At 43.3% G+C, this 16,211-nt stretch overlaps 1 protein-coding gene across 1 annotated transcript in view; it reads right to left on the reverse strand.

The window, feature by feature from the left end:
• The window catches only part of PRKCE (protein kinase C epsilon), a 736,834-nt gene that overhangs the window by 70,714 nt on the left and 649,909 nt on the right, over positions 1–16,211 (reverse strand). Inside the window, exons 12-13 of the mRNA XM_033935756.1 lie at positions 6,373–6,511; positions 3,656–3,844 (exon numbers count right to left, since the gene is read on the reverse strand). Coding sequence (XP_033791647.1) covers positions 3,656–3,844; positions 6,373–6,511 — 328 coding nt within the window. The remainder of the gene's footprint in view (positions 1–3,655; positions 3,845–6,372; positions 6,512–16,211) is intronic.

The raw sequence follows: 16,211 nt of genomic DNA on the forward strand, positions 1-16,211 counted from the left end.
GCCATTGTGACATCACTGGTGAGGTTGGCTCTTAAGCATTGGCGGAATGAGGCATTATGATGTCACAATCTCAGCTCTGGAATGTTGCTACTCTTTGGGTTTCTGCCAGGTATTTGGGACCACTGAGCTTTGGGGAAAGGGAAGGGGGACTTGTATACTGCCTTTTTGTGGCTTTGACATTTCAAAGCTGACATTCAAAGTGGTGGGCACTGGAGGAGTGAGTGACTTGCACAAGGATTTGATCTCACAACCTCTGGGTGCAAAGGCAGCAGCTCTACCTGTGAGCCACCCCTTCCCACCTTTGAGACTGGCAGGGATTGGATTTCAGAGGTATAACTTGATTATATTACATTGCATAAGAATTTATGGATTGCTAATATACCCCAGAAGGAGTTCAATGCGATTTACAGTTTAGAAGAGTCCGTCCATATCCAGGAATTATAATTTTTCAGGGTTTGTGAGATAGATATCAGAGTTTGAGTTCATGAAGGCATATGGTTTTAGCTCTTACAGGTTACAGATTTCATTGATTTGATATACCGCTATTTCACTTACAAGTAAATAAAGCGGTTTACAATAAAAATATTAAAAATACAAAATCTAAACGGCATAGAAAAGAACTCTGTATGGGTGTGTGGTGGCCTTTCCTATTTTAATGGAATTCTTTTCAATTTCTGATTTTATTGTTTATTTTGGAAACCACTTTTGATCTTTTATTTTTAGCTTAGCGGTATAAGAAGCGTTTTAATAAACCTAAACATTTACCTAGAGCAGTGTATCGCAAACTGTGTGCCGCGGCGCACCAGTGCTCCTCCTGAGCGTTCAGGTGTGCCGTGATACTCTGGCAAAGAGGAGAGTCATCCACGCCGGCTGACTGCCTACAGGACATCCTGTAGGAAGTCAGCCAGAGCAGATGACTCTCCTCTCCCCACACCACCCGGATCCCTCCACTGCAGCGGGTCGTGGGCAGATGGGCCTCCGCGCAGGTCGACACGATGACATCATCACGTCCGCGCACCTCCAGGTGCCTTCAGGCCGAGGCACTGGATTCAGTGTGCCGCCAGCCGGAAAGTTTGCGAGTCCCTGACCTAGAGAAATGCCGACTACCTCCGATAAGATAGCGGGTTTCTGTTTCACCTGTTAGAGGGCATATTCAGCAGGCATTCTCCGGGCAAGGGCCCACCGAATGTCTCCAGACAGCCAGCTGAGCACCATTTAACCAGTCGGGAGCTACCATACCAATCTTCTTTCAACTCACGTTTATCTTTATTTGTTAACCTTTATTTCTGAACACTGCAGCGGATTACTGCGGGAAAGGGTATCGCTTTCGCTAACTTGTCTTAAGATCTGGCAAATTCCTTCAAGGCAGCGCAGAAAGAGGCCCGATCATGGCCTAAAAACGTGACCGACCTCTCTTTCAGTTTGAATGTTCCGCTTTCCCTAATGGTGCTGAAAGTCCTGAAGTGTCTGTCAGTTTTAAACTGTCCAATATACTATTAGTACTATTTATCACTTATATGGCACTGAAAGGCTTACGCAGCACTGTACATTTTACTAGATGGTCCCTGCTCGGAAGAGCTTACAGTCTAACTTGGACAGACAGACATGACCTATAGGGTTGGGGTTGCAGAACCCAAGGTGAGAGGAGTTAGGAGTCGAAAGCGCTCTCAAAGAGGTGGGCTTTTAAACGGACCTTGAACGCTGCCAGAGAAGGAGCACGCCATAGGGATTCGGTACCATTTAACCAGCCAGAGACTGCTCCCGGCTGGTTAAATAGCATTTGGCCGGCTAACTGCTAATATTCAGCGGGGAAATAGCTCTCTCTGCAGGATATTCGCGATTAGTGGCTAGCCACTAGCCCCATAGCCAACTAGGTATGAATATTCAAACACTGGCTGTTACGTTTAGCAGCCAAATTGAGCTGTGTATGTAGCAGACCTATGTTTGGCCACTATTAACTTAACAGGCCAGTTTTAAATATTGGCTTAGCCGCTTAATAGTGGCCAACCCGGTGTCAGGTCAAAAGCGCGCCGGGACAAAGGCGTGCCCAGACAATTGAGCGCAGCACGGAGGCGCGCGCCACTCTAAATTACTGTTTTTAGGGCTCCGACGGGGGGGGGGGGCATGGGGGGAACCCCTTCCACTTTACTTAATAGACATCGCGCCTTGTTGTGGGGGCGTTGTGGGGTTGTAACCCCCCACATTTTACTGAAAACTTCACTTTTTCCCTGTTTTTAGGGAAAAAGTTAAGTTTACAGTAAAATGTGGAGGGTTACAACCCCCCAAACCCCCCATAACGCCGGCGCCATGTCTATTAAGTAAACTGGGGGGGGGTTCCCCCCCACGCCCTCCCGTCGGAGCCCTAAAAACAGTAATTTAGAGCTGCGCTCAATTGTCCGGGCGCGCCTTTGTCTTTCGCACCGTTGTCTATGAACCGCTATGTATGTAGCAGACCTATGTTTGGCCACTATTAACTTAACAGGCCAGTTTTAAATATTGACTTAGCCGCTTAATATCACCCAATTAATTTTTCCAATTATGAGCTTAAGTGCCTATAATTTAGGTCTTTTAAACTCTGGCCTACATTATGTTTTGAGTTACAATTAGAAGAAGAGAAAAACTAATACATGCACTCGCACACCATTAATAATGTATCAAGTCACCTCATTTTTTACCATAAATACCATAAATATAATAAATACAATAAATGTACCACCCTTATCACAAACACCTTTTTAAAAAGACAACCCAGGCAAATGCCCTTGTTGCCCCAAAAACCTGGATGATCGGTTCCCAATTGTCCAAGGTTTTAAAAAGGGGGAGATTTGTATTTTATAACGTCCGCTAGCGGCATCGATTAAGCTTCTAGTTAGGCGCAATTCTGTAATAGGCGCCTAAGTGTGACCGACGAGAGACAGGCGCTATAATATAGGCGCCTATCTTTTTAGACGCCAATTACAGAATTTCCACTTCAGTGCCAATCGTCTGAAACTGCCCAATATCCAGGCTCATAACCATCCACAAAACTTAGCCGGGCTGCCTCCCGCGGTCTGAATAACGGCTGCAAAGAGTCGATTTAAAGAAGTTCATAGCAGCATTTCTTTTATGACAGCAGCACAAGGGACTAGATCAGGGGTGTCCAACCTTTTGGCTTCCCTGGGCCGCAGTGGCCGAAAAAAATGTTTCTGGGGCCGCACAAACGCTGCAGCAAGACAGAGGAGGAAGCCGGCAAGACGGTAAACACCCGGGGGCAGCACAGGAAAACACTGCATCGCCCTTGACCGGGGGCCGCACAAAATACTTCATGGGGCCGCATGCGGCCCTCGGGCCGCAGGTTGGACACCCCTGGACTAGATGCAGGCAGCGAAAAGCAGAAGCTGTCAGAGGTGATCACGAAGGTCTCACCCGTTCCTGCTTTTCCTTCTTAGCGTGATTCTGTGTTATGCAACACACAGCAGAGCAATGAAGAGCACTAACATCGGATTCCTTTCCCACAAGAACTGCAAAATATCCCCAGGCTCGTCTATCCTGCCGGTGGCACTTCTGAACTGGACTTGAACTCCCAGCGGTGCCTGTTCTCTGCTTGTCAAATTCAGTTTCAAGCAGGAACTCCCCTCCCCCAAATTAGGAATTAGGAAAGCGCAGGAAGACTTACTGATTTCAAAATGCTAACGGCTTCTTTGCTGAGCCAGACTGGATACAGGACGTCGTCGTGAAGGATTGACTCAAAAAGGTCATCTTCGTTGTCGGCCTCGAATGGGGGCTGTCCAGCCATCATTTCATACATCAGAACACCTAAAGCCCACCAGTCTACTGAAGGACCATATTCTAACTCCTGGAGGATCTGAATTTGGGGAAACAGAGGTTAAAAAGAATAAGCAATCTGAAAAGATCAGTCTGGGCTTGCTTTTGCTAACTGACCACTAACTTTATTTACCTCCCCTTTGAAGAAATTCACCTAAGGTGATACAATAAGAACAATCTGGACATAGGCAACAGACAATTACAACAGTAAAAATATTCAAATATCACATTATTCCATTTTACTATTAATGCGTAATTGGGTTTAATGTGGGTGTAATTTGGGTTTCATAGTTGATGGCATGGATGGGCAGGCTGGACCTGCCTGGACTGTACAGGTCTTTATCGGCCTTAACACTGTAACATAGTAGATGATGGCAGATAAAAGACCTGTACAACTCGTACTTAAGAACATGGTTGTGGCTTCATTTGATTTCACCGAGCAGTATTTCCAGTGGCATAGACTCCTACAATTCTCTTGCAGCAGATTCCGGAACGATGCATGGCCACATAAAGAACAGTGTGTGGTTGTACGTGCTGTACCTTAGAGGGAACACTGGTAGGGACGATTGACCCTTTTGTCAGCTGGGAGCAGAGATAAGCAGCAAGAATCTTAAAATCTACAAGTTCTGAATTACATTCAAATCCGACTTAAGAACAACTTTAAAAACGTAACCTGTTCTTAACCTGGGGACTGCCTGTTCTACATATACACACTTGATCTTTGGGAAATATGCATCTCTGATACCTTGCGTTTCAGATTCTATTTAAAATTTTCTATATAGGTCTGTAATGGGTTTGCTTTCTGCTGGAGCTCTGAAAGAAATCTTCCTCTCTTCAACTACTTTGGGAGATAAGAGGGTCATAATCAAAAGAAACGTGTAAGTCCGATTTGAATGTAGGGCACTAGTCGGCAGAAGCAAAATGTCCATTCCCAAAAATTATGTCCAAAATACATATATATTTTTAAAACTTGTCTACCTATACGTCCAGGCATTTAATTGGCCAGACTGCCACTATGTCTATCTTTATACCCAAGTCCCAAAACGCCCAGAACAAGACCTTTTGGATGTGGGATGCCCAGTTCCTCCTGCTGGAATACCTGAAGCCGCCCATCCCACCCCTGAATGTCCGCGTGCCAAATTCCTCCTGTTGCCACCTCACCGAGACATCCACCCCACATGAGGAATGTCCACTCTCTCCTGCCAGAACCCCCACCACAACCCTAAAGATCATTGGCAGGAGAATGCCTAGTCCCTCCTGCCAGAACCCCCCCCCCCGAAAGGCAAGCCACCTATCCCCAAAAGCCCACCCGGACCCCACCAATACCTTTTTTAACTGGCCATCACAGAATGGCGGGCCTTGCCCTTCCTGGTGCATTCTGGGATGCACCGGGAGGGGCCCAATATTCCAATTGGCCAATTCACTTAAGCCACACCCTGTGGGTAGATGTCTCGGCGAGGTGGCAGCAGGAGGAATTCGGCACTGCTCCTGCCGCAGACATTTGGGAGGGTGGGGGGGCCAGCTTCGGGTGTTCTGGCAGGAGGGACTGGGCATCCCTCCTGCCGGTAGTCTTTGTGGTGTGTGTGTGTGTGTGTGTGCAGGTTCCCTGCTGCGGCTGCTAAACTGATTGCGGCAGGGAGATTCCCTTGCTGCGCTCAGCTCAGTGGCAACCCGACCTATACAGAATCTGGCCCTTAGACCTGGTTTTACATCATCTAAGTTACAACGTATAAGTTCCGTCCGAGCAACCTCGTAAAACTTTTGATTATCCCTGCTGTACGACTAAGTCTAGGTCAGTCCACGTCCAGTCCAAATCCCGCCCTCACCACTCCTTCAAAAATGCCCCTTTCAGCTCTGGGTGCACAGCGGCATTCAGAGACCTAAAAAGTCTCTGGATAAGTCTAAAAATCTGTTTTGATTATCTGCACTTGGACGACCTGTCTTTTTAGACGTATTTTTGTTTTGATTTTGAGCCCCATAGTATATTAATAGGAAGTCCATTTAGCCCGTTAGTATTTTTTTTTAGGGGAAAGAGGATGGGACTTGATATATCACCTTCCTGTGGTTACAATCAAAGTGGCTTATATATTATGTACAGGTAATTATTTTGTTCCTGGGGCAATGGAAATACCCCACAGCTGGTGATAAAAAAGCCTAATGCGGCTTCGTATAAGGGGGGTGGGGGTGGGGGGTTATTGGTGAATGGAAAAGAGTTACAACCATCATCCAATAGCAGCACAATAATATTAAATATTAGAATTTATGGAACAAAAGCGCCTTGCAATGCTAATCACAAAAATCGTACTAAGATGGCAGACAAATGTACAGTAAAGTAAGACCAATTAACAATAGAACTACGTGAAACACAAATTAAGAACAAATATATGTAACATGTAATAAATATCATTCCATGTACCAAAAATTATTAAACGTCTCACTCTTTTCCTTTTCCCCTATCCCCCACTACCTCCCTCTGATCTTTTCTTTCTGTGGGCATTCCATAATCAAACCAACCATCCATAATTCAAAGAACAAATTATTTGAGAACTGTGAACAACAGAACTCTACCTCTGGTGCAATGTAATCTGGTGTTCCACAGAAGGTTGTTGTCGTCACCCCATTTAAAATTCCTTCTTTACACATCCCAAAGTCAGCCAGCTTGCAGTGACCTTCTGCGTCGAGAAGAATGTTGTCCAGTTTAAGATCCCTAAAGAAAAGGTCAAAGATTATTTTTATTCTCTCCCTCTTTTTTTTTTCTTCTCCTTTTAAATACTGACTATTCAATTCAAGGTTCAATTTTATTAGATATACCACCGATATCGCAGAAGCTAACTCAATCATGTCATCTAAAAACCAAACCAAACCAAACCACAATGATCTGAACCTAACAACACCATGCCGCTCCATGTCTAAAGAACTCTCTGGGGCTAATGTTCAGACCGCGGGAGTTAGATGGGCTGACTCCCGTGGTTGGTGCGGAGCCTGGATATTCAGTGCCGGGCTGTTTCCAATTTGCTTGACTTCTTTGAAGGTGTGGATAAACATGTGGATAAAGGTGAACTGGTTGATGTGGTGTATCTAGATTTTCAGAACGCTATTGACAAAGTTCCTCATGAGAGGCTCCTGAGAAAATGAAAGAGTCATGGGATAGGAGGTATTGGTGGAGTGAGATTTGCATATAATAAGAGGTGGCAGGTATGCAAATCTGCTCCATGCATATTCATTAGGGCTATCCTGAAAACCCGACTGGTTGGTGGTCCTCCAGGACAGGGTTGGGGACCACTGGTTTACAGTATAGTTATAACATATAGACTTGAAAATACAGACTTAGTGGACATAGGGTATTTTAAATTTGCAGCATTTTCCGTCTGGACATATCCTAATACAGAGGTAAAATAGCATTTGCTTTGCAGGTGTGTGCATCGTTGGTGGGTTTTTGATCCGGTGGGTCTCACAGATAAGTTTTACTGGGAATGAGGTTGGTTTTTAGAATATAGTACAAATTGATTTTTTTTATGGAGTGATTTGTAAGTTTGGTAGTAGATCGAGTGATGCTTACGGTGGCATACAGGTTGTGGTAAGAGGCCGTTTGGTATATTAGGCGGTGCCTTGAGATCCATCAGTCAGGGATGCAGACGCAAGTCGCTAAGGAGCTGGGTTTGTAAACAGGAAGTGCTACAGAGATTGTACTGGGACTGTTGCTATTTATCTTACTTATAAATGATCTGGGAATTGGAACGACGAGTGAGGTGATTAAATTTGTTCCAAGTTGTTAAAATGCATGCGGACTGTGAAAAATTGAAGACAGACCTTAGGAAATTGGAAGACTGGGCGACCAAGTGGCAGATGAAATTTAATGTGGACAAATGCAAAAGTGATGCGGCATTGGGAAGAATAACCCGAATCATAGTTTCAAGATGCTGGAGTCCACCTTGGATGTTAGCGTCCAAGAAAAAGATCTGGGTGTCATTGCGGACAATGTGATGAAGCCTTCCGCTCAATGAGCAGCAGCAGCAGCCAAAAAAGCAAACAAAATGGTTAACAAGACTAAGAATGTTATAATGCCTCTGTATTGCTCCATGGTGTGACCTCAGCTTGAGTATTGCTCAGTTCTGGTCACCTTACCTCAAGAAAGATATAGCAGAACTAGAAAAAGTTCAAAGAAGAGCAACCGAGATGATAAAGGGGATGGAACTCCTCTCTTATGAGGAAAGACTAAAAAGGCTGGGGCTCTTCAGCTTGGAAAAGAGATGGATGAGGGGAGATAGGATTGAAGTCTACAAAATCCTGAGTGGAGTAGAAGTGGATCGATTTTTCACTCCGTCACAAATGACAAAGACTAGGGAACATTCGATGAAGTTACAGGGAAATACTTTTAAAATCAATTGGAGGAAATATTTTTTCACTCAGAGAATAGTTAAGCTCTGGAACGCATTGACAGAGGTTGTGGTAACAGCGGATATTGTAGCTGGTTTTAAGAGGGGGTTGGACAATTTTCTGGAGGAAAAGTCCATAGTCTGTTATTGAGAAAGACATGGGGGAAGCCACTGCTTGCCCTGGATCGGTAGCATGGAATGTTGCTACACTTTGGGTTTTGGCCAGGTACTACTTTGGATGAAAGGCAGGAGAGGGGAGATATGAAAGAGATGTTTAAATACTTATGTGGCATTAATGTGCATGAGTTGAGTCTCTTTCGTTTGACAGGAAGCTCTAGAATGAGAGGGCATAGTATGAAGCTAAGAGGTGACAGGCTCAGGAGTAATCTAAGGAAATACTTTTTTTACAGAAAGGGTGGTAGATGTGTGGAACAGTCTCCCGGAAGAAGTGTTGGAGATAGAGACTCTGTCTGAATTCAAGAAAGCCTGGGATAGGCATGTAGGATCTTTTAGAGAGAGAAAGAGTTGATGGTTACTGTGGATGGGCCAACTGGATGGGCCATTTGACCTTTATCTGCCATCATGTTTCTATATTCATGATGGATATCCTGAAAACTCAGACTGAGTATTGATCCAGCAACATTATGAACAATAGAATTCAAGGCAACAGTGGTCAAGTACACTAGTAACAAAGATATAATTTTCTGCATGTAGTAACTGGTCTAAGTTGGAAAACCGATCTGCTAGAAATCTTGTCATGCTGTTTGTGAAAAAGCAGCAAGTCAGCTCTTGACTGTTTTCTGTTCTAAGGTAAAGATTATCTCCAAGTTCCAGAAAACAATGCAGCAATATTTGAAGCAGTATCTGTCAGCGCAGGAACTTCACGCTTTTCCTGCCACACTTGAAGGGCTGGCAAATACCATTTTGTTGAACATGGTCACAATCATGTTAAAACACAAATGCATTTGTTGGATTTTGTAACAGATTAGAATGCTGATGCAACCCTAAAGAATGCAGTAGGATTGAGGAGCACTTGATTGTCAAGATAGCAAAATATTTCAGAAAAAGCAACCTCCCCCCCCAAAAAAAACCAATCCTTTAGGGTCTAGTTCTATAAACAGTGTCTAGTGGATAGGCACCGCTAGGCATTGTTGTTAGGTGCCATTTGTAGAATTGTAGCTAATGACGTCTAACTCGACTTAGGCACTGGTAGGCATCATGTGAGGGGCTGGTATATTAAGTCAAGGTTTTCTTGGCTTAATGCATCGGCTCCTAAGGCAATCCATGCCCAAACTCTGCCTCTAACCATGCCTATTTTTCAGGTAGGCGCGGGTAGACACTTACAGGGCACCTATTGATACAGGTGCCTACCGGAAATTTTATTTTTTTTAATCATTTTAATAGGTTTTAATGGCGCTGTTCAATTAACAGTGCTGACTGAACCAATTAAAAAAAATTAAGTTAAGCACCTGAATCAGTAGGTGCCCTGATGTAGGCGAATACTGGTAGGCTAAAGCAAAAAAATAAAAAAAAAAAAAAAAAAATCTTTTTTCTACTTTTTGTTGTTTCTGCTTTAATCATCTTCTTCACTGTCTTCTTTCCATCCAGCATCTGTCCTCTCTCTCCCGTCCACCCAGCATCTGATTTCTCTCACTGCCCCTTCCATCCAGTGTCTGCTCTCTCCCCCTTCCATATGGCATCGTCCCTTTATGACCCTTCCATAAACCCTATGCCCCTTCTCTCCTTTGTACATGATACATTTCAGTTTCACTCCCGTCTCTATTTTTCTCTCTCTGTCTCCACCTCTTCCCCTTTGCTCTGGCATCTCTCTCTTCTCCTTTTCTTCCTTACTTCCCACTCCATCCCACCCCACGTTCTGGCATCTCTGTCTCCTTCCCTCCCCCCATGCCCTGGCATCTCTCTCCTCTCCTCTCCTTCTATCTCTCCCTACCCCTCCATACTCTGGTATCTCCTCTCTTTCCTTTCCTTCTCTCCCTCCTTTCTCCCTGGTCTGGCATCTCAGTCTCCTTCCCTCCCCCCCAAGCTCTGACATCTCTTCCTCCCCCTCTATGATCTGGCATCTCCTTTCCTTCCTTCCTTTCCCTCTCCTCTTCCTTCCCTGGTCTTCCTTTTCTCTCCCTCCGTCTCCCCAATTGGGTGCAGCATTTCTCTCCCCTACCGCCCCCCTCTCGATGTATTTATTAAATCTACCAAGCCTCTCCTCCCGTCTTGACTCCAGAATGTCGATCTGTCATGATTCCTCTTGTATTATTTCTTTTCTTTTTATATTAATTTTAAACTTTTTTAGACTGATTCCATTGTAAACCGTTCAGGTACCTGTTTGATAAACGGTATATCAAAGAAACTTGGAAACTTGGATAATATTTTGCTACATGTATCTGGTTAAAGTTGGCTGCCTGGAATTAAGCATTGTGTTAACTCGGTTTAGATGACTAGTTTTTATCCCTTGAGATACACCCACACCTGATGCTGCTCACTTTTGGAACGGCTAACTTTGGGTGTTCAGGTCTGATCAATTAATATCGGGGTTCACTAATTGTTTAGCTGTCCAAGTTAGCCAACCAGATCAAAAGCATTCTCAAGATCCAGAATATTTCTGTGTTTGAGCTGATGGACGTTTCTGCCATCTCTTCTCCTGCGTGGAATTCCCCCCCCCACCTTTTTTGTTTACTAGTATTTTTACTAGTGTGTTAGTATGAAGTTTTTAGTTTGCTTCCTTTGTGTATATTATTGTGCATGTTTTTGAAGATACTGTTGGATACAAGAATTTTTAAAGTTTTCAAGTTTCAAGTTTTATTAGGATTTTATATACCGCCTATCAAGGTTATCTAAGCGGTTTTTACAATCAGGTACTCAATAGTGCTAAATAGTGTACCATGTGGTTTTTTTTTTAAAATCCAAATGATCCTTTAGGCTGTACATTAACTATGTCTGCAACAAACTCCAGCACCTAGGAGACGTCACAGCTCATACATCCCACCAAATTCGGCAGACAGTTCTTTTCAAATGATGCATGTCTGTTTCAGCTGGTTTGGTTCCATCCCTGAAGCAATAAATATATTGTAAGTAAGGAAAGGTTATCGGCTTAGAGCGTGTTTTTGCAGGACTGTACGGATGTCATGAGCCAGGGTTAAAGCTTGATAGACTCAAATGGATGCAATGGCTATATTTTACAGTTGGCAGAAAAAATGTGGACGTGACTCAGAGCTGGCTTGCTGATCCAGTAACAAAGAAGGACATTTTCGACAGCGCGCCTACGTCCAGTTTTGGATGTCTCGAGAAGTGAGTCCAAAAATCGGGTGGAGGAAGGGCCATATTCTGTAAAGGACATCTAAAAGTCAGGCATAGTTTAGACGTCCAGGAGCACGATTCTTTAATGCATAGACGCACAACAGAGAATCGCGCTCAGCGGCGCTGAGCGAGTCCTAAGCGCATCTATATTGTTAGATGTCCTTTGCAGAATCACCTTTTAGGCATTGCATAGACATCCTAGTAACGTCTATAATGTTATCATGTGCTAGTGTTATGACATCATTAAAACAATTTTATGCTGTTTTTTTTAACATTAAAATTGTACGCAGTAAAATGCTGGTACCACTATTAAATTTTATTTATTCATCTCTTAATTATTTATATACCACTTATATCCTATGTGGTATTTAAATTTGGCTCCTTTATCATATTTCTCTTCTGTTCCAGTTGCCCAAGGTCACAAGGAGCGGTGGGGGATTTGAACTACTGCGCCACACACTCAGCCATTAAACCACACGTAAATTCCAAAGCCAAGCTTATATTCTCTTGATTCATAAGTAGTCATTTCTCTAGGATAAATAGCAAACATGTACCTTCAACATTTGTCCAGTTCCTCTGCTGTTTTCCCCCCAAAAAAGAAAACTCTTTTGGCCTCTGTGTTCCTCAATCAAAGCACATGAAAAAAAAAAATAATTGCATACTAAATCTTCTATTTTTTGGTGTAAAGAGGACTTCTTGCAAAAGCAGGTCTACTTTTGAGCGTGAGCTGGGTGCTAGGAAGGCGAGAGTTATGTGGACGTGACTTAGGCATCACTTAGGTGTGCCGGAGACATCCACATAGAGGTGAACAGGGCTTTATTTTGGGGGATAAAGAGGACTCCAGTTTGATATTAAGGTCAAAAGATGTTTAATAATGCATTACTTAAGCAAAGCACATGGAAAAAATATATATATATATATATATATATTGCATATTAAACCTTCTATTTTTTGGGGGGGTGAAGAAGACTCCGCTTTGATAATAATAGAAAAAGATGTTTAATAATGCATGGTGGAGAGGAGAGCACCACTGCCCCGGGCGCCTCCTAACCTCACTATGCCACAGGGAAGGACATCCAACTATATTCGCAGAAGGGAAAGGGACATCCATGTCTAAAAAGATTGATGATATTTAGACCTGGTACTTGTCATGTACAAGTTACAGAAAGGTGCTCTGTTTGAACAGCTGTCCACTGGATGGATTAAGGCATGACACCTTCTTGATCTAAGTCCATGTACCAGAGGCGATGGTGGATTAAGTAACTTGACCACAGTCTCATGGAGCTGCAGTGGAAATTGAACCCAGCCTCCCCCTCTTCTTCGCCGACTGTACTCACCATTAGGATTTATTGCCATACCCCATACCAGCAGTTCTCAACAAATTCCTCAGGACTCCTAGCCAGCCAGATTCTCATGGAACATGCATGAGATAGATTTGTATGTAATGAAGGGAGTGCATCCAAATTAGAGAATGACATTGGGACAAATTTTTCCCCGCAGGAACATAATTTTCCTGCCCCGTCCCCGTGAGTTTTGTCGCTGTCCTGCCCCATTCCTGTAAGCTCTGCCTTAACCGCACAAGCCTTGAACACTTATGATTTCAAAGTGTTTGAGGCTTGTGCAGATGAGGACGAAGCTTAGGCATTGGTGGAATGAGGCATTATGACATCACAATCTGAGCTCTAGAATGTTGCTACTTAGGATTTTAAAGTGTTTGAGACTTGTGCAGATGAGGACAGAGCTTAGGCATTGGTGGAATGAGTTTCAAGTTTATTAAAAATTTGATAAAACGCTATTCATAAATTCTAAGCATTTCACAATAAAAAATTTAAAAGGGGTCCAGTTAGCAAACTATTAATGACATAACTTTACTTACATGAGACAATAGGATAGTGGGGAGAAATACAATTTGAAAGAGTATTATGACATCACAATCTGAGCTCTAGAATGTTGCTACTTATGATTTTAAAGCGTTTGAGGCTTGTGCAGAGGAGCACGGAGCTTAGGCATTGGTGGAATGAGGAATTATGACATCAAAATCTGAGCTCTAGAATGTTGCTACTTAGGATTTTAGTGTTTGAGGCTTATGCAGATGAGGACGGAGCTTAGGCATTATGACATCACAATCTGAGCTCTAGAATGTTGCTACTTATTATTTTAAAGGGTTTGAGGCTTATGCAGATGAGGACGGAGCTTGCAGGAATGGGGCAGGCACGGGGAAAAATTTGTCCCCGTGTCATTCTCTAATCCAAATCTGTCTTATACATATTCATTCTGGATATCCTGAAAGCCCGACTGGCTGGGTTGAGAATCCCTGCCTTATACAGATGGGTTCTGGAACCTGTTCTGATGTGTATCATAGCATCTACATTGTTTCTGCACATATTTCTCTTGCACTATTTTGGTTCACAAAGTGGCACTTTGCCAACATTCACAAAAAAAAAAAAAAATCCTCCTTGGAATGGATACCCATGATCAACATCAAAACGGCTGGAACAGGTAGAGTAATGCCATGAACTCCAGAAACCATTTTACCAGGAAAACTGAACAGTAAACAACCACCTCATACCACACACCAGCTTGTTCACTTAGATCAGGGGTGGGCAACTCCGGTCCTCGAGGGCCAGAATCCAGTCAGGTTTTTAGTATTTCCCCAATGAATATGCATTGAAAGCAGTGCATGCAAATAGATCTCATGCATATTCATTGGGGAAATCGCCCTCGAGGACCGGAGTTGCCCACCCCTGACTTAGATCCACTTCTCAGAAATCTATTGACGGTCCCCTCGTTGAAAGTTATCAACACGCGTCGTAACCCCATGTTCTCAATAACAGCCCCACTCGTGTGGAATTCATTGCCCGCATTTTTAAGGGAGGAAAAACGTCTCGCAACATTTAAAGGAGCCCTTAAAAGATTTCTTTTGAAAGACGCGCTCGAGTTTTAATTTCGACTCATCTCTGAACTTTTAGTCTCGCCTTATTTTTGGCAATAATCATTAAAGGGCTCCTTTTACTAAGCTGCGTTAGCGTTTTCAGCGCACGCACGCATTTTAGCACGCGCTAAACCCGTACTACGCGGCTAGATCCTGGCGTTAAGGTCTAGTGCGCGTGGCAATTTAGCACGCGCTATTCCGCACGTTAAAGCCCTAAAGCGGCTTAGTAAAAGGAGCCCTAAATCTTTTTTTTTTTTTTTAATCTAGTTTTTTTTCTTTCTTAGGTTCTCTTCCCTCTCCCCTTGTTCTCCCCTCGTTCTCCCCTTTTTTGTTTCTTTCCTATACAAATTGTAGTCCACCCCTTTTTTTCCTAATGTTCCAGTTTGTAGATTAGAGTCTTTGCCCCTGTTCATGTTTTAGACGATTACTTGCATTTCCCTCATTTTAATTGTACATCGCTTAGAATTTTATGTTAATCGATTAATCAAATTTTTATAAACTTGAACTTCATACAGTGCATATTCATATTTTAAAAAAAAAATTATTCAGTTTTCTATACTGTTCTCCCAGGGGAGCTCAGAACGGTTTACATGAATTTATTCAGGTACTTAAGCATTTTTCCTGTCTGTCCTGGTGGGCTCACAATCTACCTGGGGCAATGGAGGGATTAAGTGACTTGCTCAGGGTCACAAGGAGCAGCGTAGGTTTGAACTCACAACCTCAGGGTGCTGAGGCCGTAGCTTCAACCACTGCACCACACTTTAACCACTGCGCCACAGACTCCCCACTATACAGGCGAAAGATATCAAATCAATCCTCAGGGAAAGGACTGACTCTAAAAACAAGAATCGACAGCCTTTTATGTTGATTTTTTGCTGAAAAAAGACTACACTTCTCCCTCCGTATTCGCTGTGATAGGGGATTAACAGAACCGCAAATATAGAAAAACTGTGAATAACTTTTTCATACGTTATTCGCTGTTTTCTATTAAAAAACATTGTGAATATGGTGAAACTGCGAATAACATGATGGAAGACCTGGCCTGTTCCTGACGGAGAGGCAAAACACGGTGAAGAACGTGCTGGGAATCGGCGATTTCTCTATGTGAGCTGACGTAATTTGGGGGGGAGGAGTCAGCAAGCTAAAAACCATGAATCATCGAAACCGCGATTGCTGTAACCGCAAATACGGAGGGAGAAGTGTACCCCTAGAGGTCACATCAGCTATTTTAATATGTAACTGCCAGGGGCAGGAATGAGTGGGTTTCACTCTTGCCCAAGTACTCAAAGATAACTAGGGAAAGGACACAATGACAATATGCCAAAAAATATGCCCTATAAGGAAAACCAGAAGGTCCCTTACAACGCTGAAAGACCTACCCACCACACAAACACACACAATCTCTTACACAGCCCACACAACAAAAAGAAGTGCAAAGTGGAGAAAAAACCTCAGTTAGGCTTCATTTGGTAAAAAAAAAAAAAAACTCCACTTGAAAGAGAATTAAATCTGGCAACTGGCTGCGGTGTTCGGGTGGGGCGACACACGATGGAGGTGTTTTGAAGACAGCCTGGACACTGATTTGCAGCTAAGTTTGAAGTTTGCTCACAAGCTCTTGTTGAAACTGTTTGAGACTTTGTGGATGTGCAGGGTTTTTTTTTTCCCACACAAACATTTACACATCTATCTTGGCGTGCTTTTTGTATTAGGGTGGCTTCTCTTAGGACTGCTATAGTGCCTGTTTTTTTTTCCCCACCGTTGAAACCAACCACACTTTTGAAAGTGAT

Source organism: Geotrypetes seraphini, chromosome 3 (assembly GCF_902459505.1).
Source record: "Geotrypetes seraphini chromosome 3, aGeoSer1.1, whole genome shotgun sequence".
Taxonomy (NCBI): Eukaryota; Metazoa; Chordata; class Amphibia; order Gymnophiona; family Dermophiidae; genus Geotrypetes; species Geotrypetes seraphini.